General features: G+C 44.0%; 1 protein-coding gene across 1 annotated transcript; it reads left to right on the top strand.

The window, feature by feature from the left end:
* The first annotated feature begins 541 nt into the window (after positions 1–541).
* NUP42 (nucleoporin 42) lies at positions 542–10,170 on the top strand. The gene is made up of 7 exons (XM_033165703.1): positions 542–725; positions 2,212–2,401; positions 3,820–3,914; positions 5,115–5,191; positions 6,352–6,438; positions 8,528–8,612; positions 8,747–10,170. The coding sequence occupies exons 1-7, from the start codon at positions 614–616 to the stop codon at positions 9,376–9,378; spliced, it is 1,278 nt and encodes a 425-aa protein (XP_033021594.1). The 5' UTR covers positions 542–613; the 3' UTR covers positions 9,379–10,170.
* Positions 10,171–14,935: the final 4,765 nt, after the last annotated feature.

Here is a 14,935-nt window from a genome sequence, read left to right as displayed (position 1 = left end):
CCGCATTCAGAGACTTAAGCGTCCCGTGAATCTATAAAGTCACCATCAGCAGGCGAGTTAAGGGTGAGTGTGGAGAAATAATAATAAAAAGACACGTTTGTGTTTTTCCTAGCTAACCCTGCAGCATTTTGGGGCTGACAGCGTACTATGACGTATAATGCTTGCTAAATTTCTGTCATACACAAACTCTTAGCTCATCTGACGATGTCGGCACCACGAAAGCTGACGGGTTTTGCCATCTTTTAGCGCGCTGCTGCTGCCTGCGGTCTTAACCAGCCGCCGCTTCCTCTTAGGAGAAGAAACCCCGTTGCTGAGCCTGGCCACGGCTCCTCAACGGCCGCTCCCAACGGCTCTGCGCGCGCCGAAGCTGTTTTTTGTTTTTTCGTTTCCACCAACTGCCACCGGGCTGCTGACGTCTTAGGAAAGAGCCGTTCGGAGAGCGCTCGCGCTTGCCCTTCGGACGCCCAGCGGGGCTGGCTGCCGACGCCCGCGCGTCATCACCACGAGCCCGGAAGGCAGAGCCTCCCGTCGTGCGTAAGGCGGCGGCGGCGGCGGCTCTTCATATTCTTGCTTTCGAGGAGTTCGTGGGAGCTGCCGCCGGGGAAGAGCCGCCATGGCGCGCAACTCCGGCCAGGTCTGCCACTACTTCTTGCAGGGCCACTGCCGCTTCGGCGACAACTGCTGGAACGAGCACCCGCGCCATCACGCCGGCAGAGCCAACGCGGGTAAGAAAGGGAGGCTGTCCCACTCCGCCTCTCCGCCGGCGGCTTCTCTCCATCCCCTCGCGCCGGGTTCTCTCCGGCTAGGGCTGCAGCCTCTATACTGGCAACAGGCGGGGTGGGGCGGTTGTAGGGGGGCCTATTTTTTTTTTCATCTGGTCCTGAAGTGACTTCAGAGTAATCCGTTTCAGTCTATTGTATCCAGGGCCGGATTTAGTTTTGATGAGGCCCTAAGCTACCGAAGGTAATGGAGGCCCTTTATATGTCCAGCTGTCCTTTGTCAACAACAAATTGTCGCTGTTTTTTGTGTTGAATATATGCTATATGTCTAGTTACAGGTGGGTAACTGTTGGTCTGCCGTAGTCGAAACAAAATAAAAAATAGAAAAAATTCCTTCCAGTAGCACCTTAGAGACCAACTAAGTTTGTTATTGGTATGAGGTTTTGTGGGCATGCACGTTACTGACATCATAGGAGCTTACACAACACAAAACACTGTTGCTGTGTGTAGGTTTTATTTTATTTGTTTTTTATCTTATATTTTGGCAATGTACATCCAGGTTTTTTTCCTTTAAATTTTTTGGAGCCCCCAAGAGAGTGGGGCCGTAAGCTATAGCTTGTTTAGCTTATACATAAATCTGGCACTGATTGTATCCTAACAGGACGGGCCCTCTGGAATTTGCCACGTGTGCACACACACACGGATTTGTAAATGTGCGTGGCTACCCAGAGCTTAGCTATAGGACCTTTCCAACACATGCACGTGGAGAAGATCCCTAACCTGGCAGAGGGGTTGAGAGAAAGAGAGGAGACCTAAAATACAGGACAAAACTGTATCAACACAAGATGTAGTATTTTACATTGGAATACTGGACAATCCTGAACAGGTGGCAACCCTAGAGTCAGCAGGGCTGATGGGAGCTGTAGTTCAGAACATCAGGAGGGCACCGGGTTGGCCAAGGGTGGCTTGGAAGCGAGGGAAGGGAAGCAGCCAATCCCGCTGTCTCTCCTCCCTGATGTGGCTGACCCAGTGGGCTGAGCTGAGGGTGGTGTTGTTTGCAGCTCTCTTGCATTCCCCGGCCACTGGTACCATCCTCCGATAAAAATAGCAGGGCACGTCTAGACCAGCCTTTTCACAACATTGGGTCCCTGGATGTTCTTGGACTACAACTCCCATCATTCCTAGCCAGCATGGCTAGTGGTCAGGGATGATGGGAGTTGTAGATCAAAAACATATGGGGGGCCAGAAGTTGAGAGAGGCTGGGCTAGACTAACAAAACAATCCTAACCTTAGCTAGGTAGCAGTGGGCGTGATGCAACCTTGCTCTGCACCAGGTCACCATTGGTCCAATGCCTTGCCTCCCCACTCCCTAGGATACTAGATTTTGAGACTTTCTGCAGGCTGTCACAGGTGAAAATTCAACAGGCAGCAGGAGTAGTGAAGCTGGTGTCTCTCATAACTCTTAACACATCTCTTTCTTTCTCAACTCAAGGCTCCAGTCGAAGAGTAGTATGGAGTGGACATAATCAGAGATACAGTAATCCTGTACAGACATCCAGTTTTTCCAAATCATCCAGCTGGCACAACAGAGATTCTGGCTTTTCACAGAATAGATATGCTGCATTAAACTCCAATGAAAATGTTGGTAATAGTGGCATTGTAGATGAGGAAGATAAACTTCTGTAAGTAGCAATTTCCTATCTCTCAAGTTTTAATAGACTTTAAATAAATTTTATTGAATGGCTAATTAAAAAACAAACCTGAACCCTATGGCTGCTGTCCTGTACACAACTGTTAATATCCAATTGAAGTAAATAGTAGTTAAGAAGAATTAACTGTACAGAATGCCTGCCTGTGACATTTTCTTCATAGTGGACTTTGCTCATAAAAGTTCATAATATTAAGAGCCAGTTTGGGCATAATTAGCCTGAATGAGTGTTGGTCATGCTTATTTCTTATGCTATTGGCTTCAGCACTTTGATCCTGTTTAAAGCAAATCCTACTGTGTCTGAAGTGGTAGACTGTGGCTTAATGATGCTTTACTTAACATTCACCCAGAATTTCCTGTTTTAGATGTAATGGGAACTAGTTTCTTTTAAACAAGATCAAACTGCCAAAGCTGGCACTCAAGGAGAGGGAGGAGGGAGGAGCATGTGGGTCTGACACTTGGTCCTGTCTTCAGAGTACAGGGAAAGACTAGCCTAAGATTTGTATCCTATTAACAGAGAAGAATTGTTTCTTTTCCGATAATTTCTATCATGTTGATGTTTCATTGGTGTAGCTAATTTTTGTCCTGACAGCTATTAAAAAAAATGTGACTTGGTACAAATATGTTTCAGATTGGTTTAATATTGGCTCTGATGCAGTTCTTGCTTCTTAGTTGTGTAAAACTAGAGCAGGGGTAGGCAACCTAAGGCCCGTGGGCTGGATGTGGCCCAATCGCCTTCTCAATCCAGCCAGCGGACGGTCTGGGAATCAGTGTGTTTTTACATGACTAGAATGTGTCCTTTTATTTAAAATGCATCTCTGGGTTATTTGTGGGGCCTGCCTGGTGTTTTTACAAGAGCAGAATGTGTCCTTTTATTTAAAATGCATCTCTGGGTTATCTGTGGGGCATAGGAATTCGTTCATTTTTTAATTCAAAATATAGTCATGCCCACCACATGGTCTGAGGGACAGTGGACCGGCCCACGGCTGAAAGAGGTTGCGGACCCCTGAACTAGAGGCTCTAGATGGGGATGTGCATTGCCATCTGCATCAGACTGGATTGGCATCTGTGCCCCCAAATGATGCAGATGTGGATTTCTCACACTGAATCACTTAAGAATTGATTTTTTAAATTCATTATTCAAGTGCTTCCTGTTTATATTTGATCTTGCACCCACTCTTTCCACTTGTTTTCTTTGAATTTTAGAAACTGAAAAAGAGTACAGTATTGTAGCAAGCTACTTATAAAACATATTGTTTCATCTTATCACAGTAAACCTTTGACTTGGCTCTGTATTTTTTAAAAAACACATTGAATCTAGCTTTAAGTAGGTCTTCACTACCTATCTTTGGTTTCAATTGGCTTAATGACTTTTGAATGTCATTTATTCAGTGAAATTATAATGAAAGACATGGAGAGTTGGGAATCTTCAGGACAATGGATGTTTTCCACCTATTCACCGATGAAAGAAAAGCCTAATATATCAGGTAGAATCTTTCCTAATCTTCTTAATTTCCCACACATGCTTAGGTTTATTTCTCACTTGAATACTGTTATTGGATCCCAAAGAATGGGAAGTGTGCTTATATAAGTGAACAAAAGGTGTCTGTCTTAAAAATAAAAATGAGGCTTTGGTATAGACTATGTTCTAAAATTTCTAATCATTCTAGTATTTATTTAACTAACCCAAAATGGGAGTTTTTGCAAGACCAGAATCTAATTACTTTATCAGGTGGGCAATTTACAACCATGTGATTTGCTAACTTGGCCTCCTTTATATTATTTAACCCAGCTTTATCTGTTGCTGACTGTCATGGCAACCATGCAGGCCAACTCTAGTTCCATGAGAGAAAGAAGAGTTCTGAAACCAATTTTTCCTTTATTATTTTAGTAGTGTGTAGTTGGGGTATGTACAGTATGTGTCACTGGCAACAGAGAAGGATTTAAAAAATCTACCAGTGGGCTGCTTGATCTTTTGCTGTATTTGATTCTTCACTGCAAATATTACTACTCCTGGACAGTGTTTCCTTTCCCGGCACTCAGCCAGGCTTGAAAAGTGAGCCCAGCTTTGGGAAGGACAGACGTAGAAGGCACCTGAAAGGGAGAATAGAGAGGCTCAGAAGGGGCTAAACCAGGCATAGACAAACTCGGCCCTCCAGATGTTTTGGGACAACAACTCCCATCATCCCTAGCTAACAGCACCAGTGGTCAGGGATGATGGGAGTTGTAGTCCCAAAACAATTGGAGGGCCAAGTTTGCCTGTGCCTGGGCTAAACACTTACAAGTTCTCCCTACCACACATTGATTGTTACCTGAATAAATGTAGAGTTGAGACTGCATTTCTTCACACGATGTCTTGAGTGGACAGATGATTAATTTGCAAGCTGGCATAAGCTCTAAATTAAGAAAGTACAAGATAGTACAAATCACAGAATATGTTACATACCATGTTTTGAAGTAACTTCTGGAGTCTTTGAAGTATCATGCTTTTGAAATAAGACCCCAAGGCATAGTGAAAGCTATTAATTGATTCTCTGGTGCCATTGTCATTTGCTTTTATACTTGGCCAGCGTCTCTTGTCAACAAACATGCGAGTTGTTGGGGGATGCATTTACTATGATTTCATAGCTGGGGATAAGAGCAATATTATCTGTCTTTCCAGGTTTTGACTGTTCCTCTTCCTGCAGGGTTTCCAGACTTCTTGCCAGAAGAGTTGCGTCTTGAATATTATAATAGCAGAGCAAACAACAATATACAAAATTATGTGAGTCTCTACATATTGATAATAAATAACAAGATGAAAGATAAAAAAAAATTATTATTAAAAGATGATCCAAAAAGAACTCCGTTAAGAGGATCAAGTCTTTTTGTCTAAAGACAGTCTTTAAAAGAATCTCCCCCCCCCCATTTTTTAAAAAAATAATTCCAGTAGCACCTTAAAGACCAACTAAGTATAACCTTTCTAGGTATCAGCTTTCATGTGTATACACACTCTGAAGCAGAGGTCGCTCCAACCTTATAACTGTTGATGACTGTTAATGATGGCAGTTGGTTCCACAGGGAAGGGCAAGGGATTTTTAAAGGGAAAGATGACCAAAATTAGCTTTAGCATGTATAATGGGACAAGAATCCAATATCTCTATTCAGACCAGGTCTCTCCATAGTTTTTAGTTTGGTAATGAGTTGTAATTCAGCAAATTCTCTTTCAAGTGCATTTCTAAAATTCTTTTGCAATAAGACAGCTACTTTAAGATCTTGTAGAGAATGTCCTGGGAGATTGAAGTGTTCTATTGGTTTCTCTGTTTTATGATTCCTGATGTCAGATTTATGTCCATTTATCTTTTGGCGTAAGGTTTGTCCTGTTCAATATAGAGAGCTGAAGGGCACTGTTGGCATTTGATAGCATATATAATGTTGGAAGATGAACAATTAAATAGGCCTGGGATGGTATGTTTGATGTTATTGGGGCCAATAATGATGTTGCCCAGGTGTATGTGGCAGCAAAGTTGGCATCTAGATTTATTGCAGCCACTTGTGCCAGTGTCCATGTTAAGTCTGGTTGTTGTATTATCGTGTGTGAGGAGTTGTTTAAGATTGGTTGGCTTTCTGTAGGTGATGAAAGGTTTTCCTTCCAGAGCTTGGGAAAGAGACCTGTCATTATCTAAGAGAGGTTGTTAATCTCTGATGATGCGTTGAACTGTTTTAACTTGAGATCTGTAAGAGATTACTAGTTGTGTAAATGGCTGTGATTTGGAATCAAGACCACTGCCCCCAAAATATATACATTTGAATTGTGGGGTAGTAATGACATTCTTCTGGTTCTGAATGTGCCAACACATTTTAATCACAGCTGCTCAGAAATTCTATTCATTCTTGGTTTGATTGGCAGGGTCCTAACACAGTCTAATCTCCCTTACCCCCCAGGTCAATTCAGTCCAGCAGTTAGCAAGCCAGTGGAGAAGTCGGTTGCTTGAGCTGAAGAATATAAATGCATCTACTAAAGCGGCATTGGTGAGTGTAATAGAGAAAATGAAAAGGTCTTCATTTAAAGTTTTAAATTTATTTTACAAGGTTTGTAAATCTTTAAGTCATGTTTCGCAAAGCAGTTCACAATAATAAAATCAGATTTGTTGATAGAAGATACTGTCTCTACAGTAAACTTCCAGAGTAATGGATATTATTCATTGGTATTGTTCAGCTTCTGGCTCTGCTTCCTTGAAAGATGGTGGTGGCCAAGTGGGTTCAAGAAGGCAGAAATATAGGTTACTAAGAGGACAGGTGTTCTTTAGAGTGTTTTTTTTGTTTTGTTTTGTTTTGTTTTTTAGTTGGAGAACTTAGCTTTTGTTCTCGGAGGTATCAACAGCCAGAGACCATCCGTGGAGGAGGTAACCCAGGCATAGGCAAACTCAGCCCTCCGGATGTTTTGGGACTACAACTTCCATCATCACTAGCTAACAGGACCAGTGGCCAGGGATGATGGGAGTTGTAGTCCCCAAACATCTGGAAGGCCGAGTTTGCCTATGCCTGAGGTAACCTCTTACACAGCAGCTGGAATTCCTCCTGGCCGGCCTTTTTGCACCTTGGGCTGGCAAAGGGAAGCCTGTTCCACCCTGGCTGACCAATTGAGAACTCATCTGGGCTCAATTTACCACAGGATTGGGGGATATATCCAGACCTGGGCTGACCGGGGTGGGGGTGCCCCTTTGTGGGGAGCTGCTTCAGAAGGAATCAAGGGCAAGGAGCAGGCATGTAGTTTGTGGGAACCTCTGGGCCCTCTGCTGTTGCTTGAGGCTCGGGTGGCCTCAGCAGCACAGAGTGCCTTCCATCAGCTTCGGCTGATGGCCCAGCTGCGCCCCTGTCTGGACACGAGTAGCCTAACCTCTGTTGTCTAGGCTTTGGTAACCTCCAGATTAGATTACTGCAGTGCATTATATATAAATAGGGCTGCCTCTGAAGACAGTTCAGAAACTTCAGCAGTTGCAGAATTCAGCGGCCAGTTTGCTCACTGGCGCAAGATGGTTTAAGCATATTACAGTGGAACCCCGGGTTACGCACACCCTGGGTTGCGGACATTCGAGTTAAGAACGCCCGCAACCCGGAAGCGTTTCCGGAGCGCACGCAACCCCCGGATGCGCAGAACGCTTCTGCACACTTTGTGCATGCTCAGAAGCACTCAAATCGCGCTACTTCCGGTGCGATCCGGAACGGATCGTGTGCATAACACAGGGTACCACTGTACATAGATCCTGGCCTGACTTTGCTGTCTGCCCATCAGTTTCCAGGCCCAATTCAAAGTGCTGGTTTTGACCGATAAAGCCTTAAATGGCTCATGACCACAATACCTTAAGGACAATGTCTCTCTGTATGAATGGACCCAGACCCTGTGATCATCCTCTGAGGCCCTTCTTTGTGTGCCTCCCGCCACAAGAGGTCTGGAGGGTAGCAACACAAAAACGGGCCTTTTCTGCGGTGGCTCCCCACTTGTGGAATGCTCTCCCCAGGGAGGTTTGCCTGGCCTCTTCATTACATTTCTTCAGGCACCAGCCAAAAACCTTTCTCTGTAACCAGGCTTTTGGTTGAGTAAACAATATATGGCATTTTAAATGTGGGAGGGGGGTTATTGGTTTGGGGACTTTTTGCGACGCATTTTTTGTTCTCATTTTGTATTTTTCTGTTGTGAACCACCCTGTGATCTCCGGATGAAGGGTGGCATTCAAAATAAGCAAATAAATAAATAAATAGAGCTATCTCCCCAGTCCAACAGGTATTCCGCTGATGATGATCCAAATAGAAATCTATTTATTTACCTGTGGCCTTGGAGGTGTTGCTGGACTTCAGCTCCTTTCAGCATCAGCTAGCATGGCCAGGAGTTGGGGGTGGTGGGAGGAGTTGTCTAACAACATCTGGAGGACCTTAGATTCCCCATCCCTGCTGTAGATCCACACCTCAAATAAAGTGAAATCATAGTGATGGTAATGTAAGTTGGCTTATTCTATATCAAACATTTGTTCACTTCTAACTAAGCATTTTATATTGAATTGGAAGCAATAGTACCTTTTTTTCTTCTGTAACATGTAGAACTACTTCTCATTGTTTTAAGATATCTGAATTTAAGAACACTGCTAGTCAACCGCCACCTGCATTTGGGTTTGGAGGACAGCAGGCATCGGCTTTTGGATCATCAGGTAGGGATTTGTTTTGGCTGGTGGTGGGTGGAGGTTTGCATATTCTTAGTTCCGATAGTCCTGGGTTTACTATCGTTTCTTTGATCTTACTATTGCAAATATACCTCTTGCTTTTCTTTGTGTGACAATTGCAGCCTTTCCTGTGGATAATAAATCTGCTCAAGTCTTCTCCTTCAAACCAACTTCTGAACTTGGCAGCATCTCCTCTGGAAGCACACCTGCGTTTGGGAGCCTCACGAGCAGCCAGGGCACCGCATCTTCCACCACTGCACCCCATGCAGTCGGCTTTGGAGCTCAACCTGCTCCATTGGCATCTTCCTTTTCATTTAAAATGGCTACAACAACTCCAGGTGGGTTTGGAGCTTCTGGTTTTTCAGGGTTTGGCAAACCTTTTCCGGCAAGTTCCTCAGAGACTGCACCTGCATCGTTGTTTGGGACAGCAGCCGTTACCCCTGCTTTGAATCCCGGATTTGGCAAATCTTTTCCTGCCAGCTCCTCAGACTCCACATCTGCTTCGGTGTTTGGAACTGCTGCTGCTTCTTCTTCTTTGAATTCAGGGAACACACTGTTTGGGCAGCCGGCAAGTCTCTTTGGGGGTAATGCAACATTGCCCCCTTCCACAACCCCTCCCAGCACCACCTCTGCAAAGTTACTTACCCCAGAGTCGGAACTGTCTGTTGATGAACTGGAGCAATTTAAGGCGAAGAAATTCACACTCGGAAAAATTCCTTCCAAGCCACCACCAGCAGCACTTCTAAATGTGTAACATGGCCTGAGGTTGTTCTTACTTTCTTTTCCTGCGTGTGCGAATATCACAGACACTTTGATTTAAACCTTTGGAAGTTCAATTCTTCTATGGCTCACCATATTGTTTCAGAGAAGTTACATTCATTTCTAGAAATGTGTGATCTGTTTGACTTGTTGGCTCCAGAATGAATTTGAGAGTATTGCATAGCAAAATGTAGCTTTGCAATCAACTTGAAAATGTAGTAAACCCAAGCTGTTCTTTTCTTTGGTAGAGTTGGCTTCCATACTTGATGGCAATGAAATGTTGTGCTAAAGGTACCTTAAAGGCCCCAAATCATACCTTTTGGACACCCCAGCTATACCAAAGTTATAGAACCCACAACCCCTCCCTGCTCTTCTGTTGCTATAACCTGGCCTCAACAGCTTCAATAATACCACAGTAGTCCTCAGCCTTAGCTTTTCTAGCTATAAATGGTTGATTTAAAAGAACACACCTATCTGCTGTGATTTGGCGCTGGGACCAGTTGTTACCACAGTGCTCTGCCTTACTGTAATTCTGAGTATATCCTCTTAGCACCTAGTCTACTAAAGCCTTCCTCTGTGTGTTTTAGCACAACACAGGAAGCAAACAATAGCATAAACTAGCTATCCTCCCTGATAGCATTTGGGCTTACCCTCATTTCTGTGAGGTATAAGGACTCCAGATTCATGCAAATATTTTATTTTTATTTTATTTTATGCGTACTGCAAGTGTGTGCCTTTGTTTGGTCATTCTGTTGCCACAGACAACAAAAACCACTTGTCAGGTAAATTTTGGTACGGAAATCAATACTGAATTTGATTATGACATTGAATTATTTTTGTTTCAATTTTACTTGTGGTTAATGATGGTTTTAATTTTAAGGTCTGCCGCCCTGGGACCTTTTTGGCGAAGGGTGTATTACAAATATATAAAACAACTAAATGAATCGCTAGTCTCTGCACACAACCCCTTTTGTACTTAGAACTTTATGCGAGAGACTCGTCGTCAAGCAGATCAATTTGAACGTCGGATCCCTGCTTCGCTTCACACATGGTGCCCCACTTCTTATCTTTTCATCCAGCTTCAATAGCTGAGCTGTGTGCAAAAGCTGCCAAAATCATGGGCATAACCAGCCACTCTGCTTCGCCTGCCCATGTGAATGTAAATAATGCGCAGTTGCAAAGGGTCGGTAACTTTCGCATGAAGGGAAAACATCATGTAATCCGATGACTTTTTAAAAAGAGAGTGAGAGCAGGTCTTTTATTTCCGTGCATTAAGATGAAAATTTAATAGATAGCTATCCAGCTGATTTAGAGACCCTTTAATATAAATGCATGGCCCCATAGTAAAGGTAAATAGGTAAAGGACCCCGGACAGTTAAGTCCAAAGGCGACTATGGTGTTGCGGCTCTCATCTCACTTTCAGGCCAAGGGAGCCGGTGTTTGTCCACAGACAGCTTTCCAGGTCATGTGGCCAACATGACTAAACCGCTTCTGGCACAACGGGACACCGTGATGGAAGCCAGAGCGCATGGAAATGCCGTTTACCTTCCCGCTGCAGCAGTAGCTATCTATCTACTTGCATTGGCGTGCTTTTGAACTGCTAGGTTGGCAGGCGCTGGGACAGAGCAACAAGAGCTCATCCTGTCACAGGGATTCGAACTGCCAGCCAACCTTCCAATCGGCAAGCCCAAGAGGCTCAGTGGTTTAGACCACAGTGCCACCCGCGTCCCATAATGACCCCATAGTATGCCACCCTGAACAACAGGAATTACTATGCTTTCAACTACTGCGGGTAGGGGAGTGCGGAGGAATGAGGTGAAAAACGGTTATGTGTCCTCACGTCTCAGACTAGTTTCATGTGATTACAATCACTACTTTCTTTGAATTATGCGATGTGAGAGTCATTGATTTTTCACTAATGTAGGTCAAATTTAGAATGGTTTGAAGTTTAGCAGGCACACTGCTTCTGTCCTGAACATCTAAGGGAGGCAGGGCTGAGGAAGCCGCAGAGCTCTCCCCATGTTGCTGGGCTCCAGCTCCCATCATTCTCAGCTGGCATGTCCAATGGTCAGAAATGATGGAAGCTGGAATTCAGCAACGTCCAAGGGGCCAAAGGTTCTCCTGGCTCTGATCTAAGGGCTGATACGTATGTGTGTGTAGAAATTTGTCTGCTGTACAAAAGTAACATGCATTTTCTTGCTCTGCCCACACTGGCCTCTGGTTCCCAGAAAAGAATGCAGCTTATGGTTCCCTAGGCTGCCTTGAGAGCATGCCTATATCTTCTTTTGTTGAAGGAGTCCACTCTTCCTTGCCAACTCCACATAGCCTTAAGCAAACTGTCCTTTTTGTCTGCAGGCATGTTTACAGGAAAGCTTTGGAAATCCCCCGAGACTGATACTGTAATTAATTAATCTCTTTATCCTTTGCAGATCTACTTAGCTGCTGTTCCCTCTTGAAATAAAAGCACAGGGCAATTTATAAACTCGGGCCATTAATTTAGATATCAATAGCCCCTCTCAATGTTGATATCCAAAACGCTATGAAGAATGCTTTACTACAAACAAGAGGAGTCTAATTGCCCCGTTCCCTTCGGTCATAAAGTAATTGTCGATAAAAGCAATTAGGTTTGCCTTCCACAGTGCATTCTCCATTGTATTCCTGCTGTGTACAATAGATACTTCTAGTGCTCTACCTCTTTTCAAAATAACTGTGGAGCAGAAAGCTTATCTGCTTCTTAGGGTCCAGCAACCAGATCTATGGCTTTGCCAAAGCAATGCTTACACTTGGGGGTGGGGTGCTTATGCTGGCATACCAAAGATTGTGGTGGCAGCTGATTCCATAAGTGCATTAAGGACTGTTGTAGCACATTGGCAGTGCCATGCTGGCAAGTTTACAGATAGGGTAAATGCAAGGCCTTTGATGCTGCTGAGCTCAGGTCCTGCTTTCAGGCTCCCCGTAGGCAACTGGTTGGCCACTATGTGAACAGGATACTGGACTAGGTGGACCATTGGCCTCATCCAGCATATGTCCTTTGACAGGCCTAGCCCATTTGTATGATAAAAATAGTTCTTTCCAGAAGGTTTGGCAATAGAATCCAACGATTGCATTACCAGGCCACTTTAGTTCCATGTGGTCAGGCTGCCCAAGGCATTTATTAATCTGTGCTAATTAGCATTCGCAAGCCTTGACTCACATGTCACAAGGATTTTCTTACATGCCACCATCATTTCCTTCCATTCTTCAGACTTTATTAAAAGACAATCCAGAATGAAATTGGTCAGTGAATGTGAACAATGAATAGACCTGTCTCATTCTTCACCATCACCTGCCTCCAGGAACATAGCCCTCCATGTAAGACAGCTTCCTATGTTCAGGTGCTCATCACAAAACTGCCAGAAAGCGTGCATCTAGTGTGATACTACCATATGTTCAGGTTATGTTCCCAAGTCATGGTGCAGTTGGCTGGCTCTGAAGAGTGCTGGTTAATCACACAAAGCTTCCTCAACTAAGGAATGGGAACCGTCACCAATCAGTGTACTTGCCCAACCCCATGTTGGAAACTTTTTGTGCAATGAACGAGCCCCCTTCAGACTGCTGACTGGAAGATAAGCAAACGAGAGGCAATGTCAGCAAGGAAGAAGATAATCTGGGCCAGGGGACTTAGGGGCTGTGGGTCTCAACAGGTAGCCCAGGGAGGCCAGCTTCTGACATCAGCCCCAAACTTAGAAATATGCCATGTTCAATTTCCAGCTTTCATGTTTCCAAATTGCTCTTCTATTGCATGCAAACTGCCATGGAAGGGTGGGAAGAAAACAAACCAACTTCAGAGGTGTTGATGCTACAATTGCAACTATATGGGGTGAGATTACTTTGGAGCAGGGATGGAGAACCTGTGACCCGCCAGATGATGTTGGACCGGGGCTGATGGGAACTGGAATTGGAATTCATCAACATCTGGGTGGCCACATGTTCCCCATTCTTGCTCTACAGCGGATTTTTAAAAAGGGGTTGCTAGAGAAGATTTAGTATCTTGTGTTCTTGTTGCTTCGTGTATTCAGTGATTTCCTGTCAGCCTTTTTAGCCACATCCCTGCAAAACCTCTTGCTTTATTCTTGCAGATCACATGAAATGTGGTTCCAGCATATGCTCTGTCATGTGCTCAAGGTAATTAGATTGCTTCTGATTAAGCAGAATGGGTCCGATGCTCCGGACATGTGCCCTTTTTTCATTCTTGCTTTATTTAGTCTTGGGTGTGTAGATCTACACTATAGAAAACGGTTGCAGAAGAAGTCAAATGAGGCACGTGCCTTATATCGTAAAACTAATGCAATTTGAACCATGCCTGTGCCTTAACAAAGATGCAGGGTAAGCATGGCACATAAATCTTAGAAAATTTCAGTGTAGAATGTAAGAGCCCTGTTGGTCTATCTGATTCAACATCATGTTTCCCAAGGTGGCCAACAAGATGCAACAGTCTTGTTCCCCAGCAACAGCAGACCCTCCAAGTTTCCCTATTTTCCAGGGACATTTCTGGATTTACAGAAGCCATCCCGGTTTCTGATTTGATTATGGATTGTTGGAGGGTATGGAGTTATGCGACCCCCAAGCCAAGGAGAAAAGTAACTATGCAATCTTTAGAAGACATCTAAAGGCAGCCCTGTATGAGAAAACTTTTTTAAATGTTTAATGTTTTATTATGTTTATATATATATATATATATATATGTTGGAAGCCGTCCAGCATGGCTGGGGCAACGCAGTCAGATGGGAGGGATATAAATAAATAAAATTATTATTATTATTTATTATTGAATAGGACATGCATATTTTCATCAGATAAATGCTGGAGGTTATGCAACAGGTATCTAGAGGCATGTTGCTTCTGATCTTGGAAAAAGTAAATAAATCATCATTACTACTAGCTCTTCATTTAAGATAGTTGCCAGGTATAACTGAAAGCCAGGCCTACCTCCCAGTTGTCCAAACTCTGCATGATGCCCCCCCCCAATGCTCTGACCTGGGCTCCCCCCAATTCCTACCACGGTTCAGATTAGTTGTGCTGACTGCTCTCGGAGTTCATTTCAGCTCTATTACATCATGTAGATTTGATACTGACATGAAGCCCAATGCAGCATGATCGATAAAAGGCATAATTCATTTGAGGCCAGGGTGTTATAATATATAGTTCTAAAAAGCTGCATATAGACCCCTAGAGCATATAATCTGGATAAAGAAGATCGAATTGTCCTATTTTCAAAGCCACAGTACGTACACATTATAAACGCCGTTGTCAAGTGCCCTCAGATGCATGACATGGGCTGAAACGTCTCCAGAAAATTGCACAAGGGGCTTTGATCTGCTGTCATGTCTGCTGACAGTACTTCCTCTAATTTTTCAAGATAGCAACTCTTGCAACTTTCTCCAAACAAGCAAGAATGCCCACGGAATCAACAATTTTCTCGTCCACTGGAAAATGTCGAATCCTGCCCCCTTTAAAAAAGAAAAGAAGCAGGGGCTAAAGAAAAATGTCCAATGCACATTCCCCCCCCCATT

The sequence above is a fragment of the Lacerta agilis genome, chromosome 12, assembly GCF_009819535.1.
Source record: "Lacerta agilis isolate rLacAgi1 chromosome 12, rLacAgi1.pri, whole genome shotgun sequence".
In the NCBI taxonomy this organism is placed as follows: Eukaryota; Metazoa; Chordata; class Lepidosauria; order Squamata; family Lacertidae; genus Lacerta; species Lacerta agilis.
The sequence above is the reverse complement of the archived record's forward strand: the minus strand, read 5'-3'. Positions and strand labels throughout refer to the sequence as shown.